This window comes from Tamandua tetradactyla, chromosome 14, assembly GCF_023851605.1.
Source record: "Tamandua tetradactyla isolate mTamTet1 chromosome 14, mTamTet1.pri, whole genome shotgun sequence".
NCBI lineage: Eukaryota > Metazoa > Chordata > Mammalia > Pilosa > Myrmecophagidae > Tamandua > Tamandua tetradactyla.
In genome coordinates, this window is record NC_135340.1 from 53,511,424 (window position 1) to 53,518,333 (window position 6,910).

A 6,910-nucleotide genomic window follows, 5' to 3' on the forward strand; every position below is an offset into this window, starting at 1 on the left:
CTGGATCAAGGAATGCTGAAAATCATTCAACACCAGAGGCTCTGCCCACCCCACGAATCTGCTTTCATTGTCTCAAGGCAGGAGAGTTTCTCCTCCAGAAAAACTTAAGCTCCAAATTCCTTCCTAATTCGCCTCCCTGTCCAGAAAGTCTCTGGGGCCCCTCTCTGTGCCCCCTTCTCCAACATTTCAGGGGAAGGGAGATTTTGTTTGTGGCATTATTGTCAGCAGATCACTAGGCAGAGTGGAGCCTCAGGGCCCCATGGGGAGATCCACGTTTGTTCCACAAAATTAACTCTTCTGCCTGCTTGGCTGCCAGGGTGTTGGGAGAACCTAGCACTGAAAAGGGAACCTGACAGGAACCCAGGCAGGCCCACATCTGGAGGTGGCCAAGGACTGAGCCTTAGGGTTAGAGGAGGGGAGCCCATCTTCCTGGCTGGAAGAATATCTAATGAACCTGCCTTCTATCCCTTGTCTTCCAGGGACAGGAAAGGCAGGCCATAGAAAAGGGAAGAGACCTAGGCAGAGAACACCAACCAACACACAAAAAAGAAATAAGATGGGGGTCTCTCTCAGACACAGAGAGAGGACTGAGGGTGGAGTCGCTTTGGCAGCAGGGTCAAGTTCTGGGGTCCAGCCAGGGAGCTGCTGGGACGTGAGAGATCTGGAAGAAAGGGAGAGATCCAGGTGGAGAGGAGATGGAGAGGTGAGAGGGAGGCAAGGCAAAGCGGGGCTCAAGACTCAGGCTTCAGCAAGGTTTACTGCTGGGCGTGCAGCACCACTGCCTCCGTGCCAGCCTGCCAAGGCTGCGGCCCAGGCACCGAGAGAGGCAGAGCATTGGTCTCTGCCTCCGGACCGCTCTCGGACCCTGGCGCCTCCCCTACCAGACTGGGGATGTCTGGGGCAGTGGAGCGTCGACGCAAACCTAGGCGGCCCGAGCCAGGGCCGCCCTCTGGGTGGGGGCTAAGGCCCACTGGGGCTTGTACTAAGCTCGCGGGCGCTCCCTCCAGCACCTCGTGCGAGCGCCACCGCCCAGTCCCCGAAGACTGCGGCGAGTGTGGTAGGGCCATGAGGGCCCCCGCTCGCAGGCGGGCCGCTTCCTCCTCGGTCACCGCACCAAGCGCTAGGCTCATGCTCCGGCCCAGCTCGGGTCGCTCGCTACCCTGAGCCCGATGCCGGGCCGAGCCCTTGCCCCCTAAGCTTGCCTCGCCGCTGTGACCGCCGTGGCCACCGTGACCCCCATGGCCACTATGGCCGCCTGCCGCTCGCGCAAAGCGCGCCAGGAGAGGCCGCGGTAGGCGGCGGGGGCTGGGTCGTCGGCGCTCGGGGCTGGGCACGGGCGCCGGGCGGCCCGGGGGACTGTCGGAGCTGGAGCCCCGGGCCGCGGCAGCGGCGGCGGCACGGCCCCAGGGCCCGGTGAGGGCCTGTACGCAGGTCCCGTGGCCGCGGGCGGCGGCCAGCTGCAGCGCCGTGTGGCCCGCACGGTTGGTGCGGTCGAGGCGCAGGCCCAGGCGGCGGAAAGAGCGCACTAGGAACTCGAGCACCGCCCCGTGGCCGCACGCCGCCGCCCACATCACCGGGCTGTTACCCGCCGCGTCGGCCGCCTCGGGGTCGCCACTGAACTGCACCAGCAACTGCACCGCGTCCAGGTGGCCGCGCTCGCACGCGAGACTGAGCGCCGTACGGCCGCGCTCGTCCCGCAGGTTCACCGCCGCACCCTGCTCGAGCAGCAGCCGCACGAAACGCGCGCGCAGCGCGGGGTCCGGCAGCCCCACCGCCACCATGAGCGGTGTGCGGCCCTGCTCCGCGCGGCAGTCAATGATGCTGCGGTCCAGCGCGTCCAGCACAAAGCGGGCCAAGTGCACTTTGCCCGCCTGCATGGCCTCCAGGAAGGTGCGCGTGCCCGCTCGGGGGCACAGGTCCTTGGGCTTGAGCATGGCTCTCGCAGCGACCGGGCGGCCCGGCAGCTCCGCACGGGGGCGCCCCTGTTCCGGTGCCCCGCGGGCCTCCGGACTCAAAGCCGGCGCTCTGGTACTGCTCCCTGTGCGCGGGGGCGTCGGCGGGTGAGCGTCCTGAGGTCCCACTCGGGTCGACCCCGCGGCTCCCGCGGCCTTGCCGCTCCTGGCCGCGCGCCCGGCGTCTCGCTCGCTGCTCCCTCCCTGGGCTTCCCGCCTGGAGGTGTTGGTCGTTTGCTGCTCCCCGCTCCGCCTGGCCGGCAACAAGACGACGGGAGCCAACGCTCGGTCCTCTCCTGAGTCTCCTGCTGCTTTCCCCGCGTCCGGCGCCCCTCAGTCCCTCGTGGACTGGAGCCGCGCCACTCACCCGCACGCAGGGCAGCCCCCGCTCCCCTGCTGAGACGGTGGCGCCCGCCGAACGCGCCTGCCTCCAGCCCAGGCGGGGCGCGCCGCTCCTCAAGCTGCTGGCGCCGCTCCTCCGCCTCCTCCCTTCTCGCGGGGGCCGGGCCACGCCGGGGCGCTTGCTCCTTACTTCGGGGGCTCCGTGGCGCGGGAGCCGCAGCCCGCCTGGATACCTGGCTTTATCACCTCGGGGGTCTCCATGGCAGCGGCTGTCCTGGAAGCCTGCTGAGCCGTCAGGGCCGAGAGGAACCGGGCGCGGGAGACCGCCTCTGACCCCCACCCCTCCATGGGCCGCGGAATCGGAGAGCGGCGCCTCCTCCGCGCTCCCCAAGGGCTGCGACGGCGGTTGCGGGGTGGAGGCGGGGGCTGCTCGCCGGGGGCCACATGCACCCCAGTGGGCCAATCCCAAAATCGCAGTCTTCTCCCCGCCCTCCGCCCCCAACCGAGTCTCTGCCCTCGGCTCCTTAGAAACTGGCGGGACCTCGGGCCCGTCGGAGAAGACCGAGAGCTGTCACCCGCGGTCCAGGGTGGGAGGAACTGAGACCCCAGGACAGACCGCGCGCGAGCTGAGGGCGGCGGCGAAGGCGGGCTAGGACTCATGGAGGAGGGGGGAGGCAGGAGCTGCGTTGGGGGAGGGGGGTGCGCTAAGTCTGGCTGGGAACTGCCACTCGAAGTGCAGCGAATCACGCACTCACACACGATTGTTCCTCCCGCACACGCTCGCTCGGAGCGGGTGTAGGGGGAGGGTACGCTCCCCAATCTCAGAAATATCCGGCAACACGCCCCACGGCTGCGGAGCTGGAGGAGCAGAGACGAGTGGGCGCCTTAGGACCCGAGGGTGCGGCGGCACCTTAGCAGTCCTCGGGAGCCGCCTTTCCGTGACTCCCGGACCCGCGGCCATGCTGGAGAAAGCAAGGGACACACGCAAGGTTCCCCGCCCCCCACGGCCCCCGTCTCTTTCTTGAGCACAAAACCGCCCCCAAGACAACCAGCTCTGACCCTGACCATTAGCTGACCGCTAGGAGAAGGGAAGAGTCAACAGGTCAGGGAGAGAAAAACCGTAGCCCTCTTGGGTGCAGCTCTGTGTGTTTAATGGGGCAGAGAGGAGAGAAAGGTGCATGAGCCTGGGCTTCGGGAGTCAGGGCTCCTGCAGTGGGGGGTGGGGGTGAGGATGGGTGAAAAGGGGAGAATACGGATGGGTATTCATGAAGTAACAAGTGACCCAGGTACCAAGTACAAATTTTACTGAGACTTTTCATGAGCCAGGCATTGGATTCCTGGCTGTGGTTAATACAGAGGCAGAAGCTGGGTTCTGGACTGAAAGAGACCTACCCTCTCAAGCAGGAAGAAAAGACCAGGACATCTGCTAAATATCAAAGCAAGTCAGTCCTTGTAAGAAATGATGGAGTTGTGGGAAGGGGAGAGCTCTGGAGGCTTCTGAGAATAGGATTTCTGAGTTGGTCATTCAAGGATGTGCATGGGGATACACGGCCCCGCATCCTGAGCACAAACTGGTTGCTAAGAAATAGGGGAAATATTCCAGACAGGGGGTAGGGAAGCAGGAAAAACAGGGCCCCTTTAAAGAAAAGGGTTGATGAGTTGCTTTACCAGGTTCCCTCCTATTAAGGGAGAAAGGAAGGTAATCTTAGCCTCAGCAGAGCAGTGATAAGATATTTTGCAGCAGGAGATGCCCAGGAAAGGGTGTAAGGGAAGGAGAGGACTTGCTGCTGGGAAGAAAGTAGTAGACTCAGGTTGGTGAGTGGCAAAGTGGGTATTCAGCCCAGCAGGGTGAGCCTGTCACCTTTCTCTAGCCGCAAGCTCCAGTGCTGCCCACATGGGAATCCAGAACCCAAACCGTGGAGCAGGGGCTACCACTTCCCTTCTGTCACGTGGGGAGCATGTGGTGTACACCTGCACACACTGTGAAGCTCCCCCCCCCTTCCCTTTTTCTTTTCTTTTCTTTTGCATTTTTAAAGCTTTGACCAAGGGCTTTGCTAATTTTCTTTCGTGATGTCATAGAAAGGGTACAATATTTGATGTCAGAGTTAAGTCCCAGCTTGAAGGCATTTACTAGTCTGCATAGTCTCATCTGCACAATGAAACTGATCATTCCAGCCCTGTCTGATTCATGCAGGATCAAGTGAGAGCGAGTCAGGGAAAGAGCTGTACTTATTCCGAGTGCAGCCCCCAAAACCCAGTCCGCTCCCCAGACCCGGGGAGAGTGCCATTTGGAGACTCTTTCAGGCCCCCTGTGATAGCCACTCCCCTTATGTCCGTGGGGTCCCCTTAGGACATAGCCCAGGGGTGGGTATGGACTTGTCAGTGACCGACTCTCTACTCCTAGTAAGGGAGCAGGAATGTTCTCCCTCTTTACTCAGAGAGCAGGACAAAGGCTTTTCTTCCTTTTATGACTCAATTTCTCTTTTCTACAGCATACGGGAAATTGTTACTATCTCTTCTTTCTGTGTTTCCAGGGCTGGGGGAATCTGACAAGCCAGGCTGTCTCTCCCCCGTTCTCCTCTCAGTCTGTAGAGAAGCAGCCTGCACCTGGGTTGGCACCTCCTTTGTCGTGAAGAGCCAGGCCCACTCAGCCCTGAGGATTCAGCCTTATTTATGCCCCTCTTGCCTGTAGTAGATGGAGGGAGTCCCAGGGAAGAAGAGCCAAGGTGGGTCCCCTTTCAGAGCCTCGCCCGGGCCTGGCAGAGAGTGCCAAGCTGGCTGCACTGCGGGGAGCAGCTGATTGCACTTGCCCCAGATGGCATCCCCAATTTGGCCAATCTGTAACAGGATGAGGTGGTGGCGTGGGACCAGGTCCCAGGCCCTGAAACCTTTGCTCTGACTTCCCTGTGGGCTCAGTATGTTCTGAACAGAAAAGAAATAGCAAAGCTGAAAAAAAGCTGCGACTTTGCTGCAGAGCACAGAGGCACCAACAGCCGGAATTAGAAGCCTAGGGAGCTGAAGGCTGACAGGAGATGGAGCTGAGGCAGGCAGGGGGCAGGCAGCAGGCAGGCACGCCACACTCCCCCTCCCCTCCCACCTGCTGAGCCTCTACCCCTGCAGGCCCTAGGCTGGCAAAAGGGCGTCTTTCCACAGCCGCCTCTGGTCTGCAGTCTGTCACGTCTGTCTGCACCTGCCTCCCCCCCCACCATTTCTTCCCTCTTCAAGTGTCACCAGCCCCCTCACCCTGTCACGTTGCACAAGCTCGGCAGAGTTAGGCCTGGTGGCACGTGGCTGGGAGATCCAGGGAGCGGCTGGAGGGGGGGTTGTGAGTCAGCAGGGGACTCTCGCATCTGAGTCAGCAACAAGATCGGGAAGGAAGTAGGGACCCTTTTCTTTGTGCAAAAGGTGGAACTGAGGCATAATGAGTGGAAAGGAATCCCTGGCCCAGCCCCATAGATAGGCAGCAGGAATGGAACCCAGGTGCCCTTCACCAGCCCCAGTGCCCCCCAGGGAGGGCATCAGTTCTTCCTCTGCACATCCCCTGCAGCCAGAGATGAATTCATTTCCAGAGCTCAGGCTGACACCATGGCATTTGTCCAGGGAGCACCTTGCCTCTTTTCAAAGGACAGAAAGAAGGGAGATGGGTGTCCGGGGCCTGGCCTCAGGAGAAGGCCCCAACCTGGCAAGGCCAGGTCCCTGCTCCTTGCTCTCCTGTGAGCAATCAGTGGCAAAAACTGCGGAGCTGCCCAAATGAGCTCCTTTGGGCTCTGCTGCGGTTTATCCTCACATGCCTGGGTCGGTAAGTGCCTCTAGGCTGGATCCTCATCCCTGCAGGTTTCTATCCAGGGGGTGGGCGGGATGGGGCGGCTGAGCACCCGGCTGCTGAAGGCCCACAGGCAGGGCACTGGCCTTGGATGCATGTGTGCCCCACCCCCAGCGTATCCACTGGGTATGTCAGGGGAGAGGGGAGCAGGCTGACCAATGACAGGCCTTAGTCCTATGAATGAGCAGCCTCTGAGCCCTGCCCTGCAGTTGGGGACAGGTAAAATCCCAGAAATCAGGTCCCCAGAGAGGTGGGGGTAGGGGGTCCTGTTTATTTTCCGAAGCCACAGGTGCTTACAGCTAATGGCTCTGCTATAACTCTCTGAGAAGAAAACAACCTCTTCCCAGAATCAACTTCCACCCCACCTCTCCCAAGCCAGTGCTGTCCCCATTTGGGATTTGGCACCTCACCCATAGGTGCAGCGAATGGCTGCCCACAGGTCCCTCTACAACAAGTTTTGGGGTCACCCATAGCTGCTTCAGGGCTCTGAGAATCTGACCACTGGCCTGACCTCTCTAAGGCTTCCTAAAGGGGCCCAGATGGTCTGAAGATTCGGGACTCCCTGAGGGGGTGGGGCCCCCTTTGCACTAGGTCTGCCTCCAGTTCTGAGGGTGGAGACAAGGAAGGGCCGCCTCTGGGTAGGGGATGGCAGGGAGGAGGTGACATCTTTTTCTGGGGGTTGTGGCATCAGGGGCTGAAAGAAGAGGAAGTGAATCTTCTTTAAGCCCTGAGGCAGGGCCATTCCACTGCACTGTAAGGGACCTTAAGCCAGGTTCAGCTCCCAAGAGTTCTT

General features: G+C 61.2%; 1 protein-coding gene across 2 annotated transcripts; it reads right to left on the reverse strand.

Moving 5' to 3' along the window:
• Nucleotides 1-755: 755 nt before the first annotated feature.
• On the reverse strand, nucleotides 756-1,934 carry ANKRD63 (ankyrin repeat domain 63). 2 transcript variants are annotated; one of them, XM_077126632.1, is made up of 2 exons: nucleotides 1,229-1,934; nucleotides 756-1,192 (listed from the first exon to the last, which is right to left on the reverse strand). In XM_077126632.1, exons 1-2 carry the CDS (start codon nucleotides 1,932-1,934, stop codon nucleotides 756-758), a joined length of 1,143 nt encoding a protein of 380 aa, XP_076982747.1. The 2 variants fall into 2 exon arrangements, with proteins under 2 accessions (XP_076982747.1, XP_076982746.1); XM_077126631.1 differs by having other exon boundaries at nucleotides 756-1,934.
• Nucleotides 1,935-6,910: the final 4,976 nt, after the last annotated feature.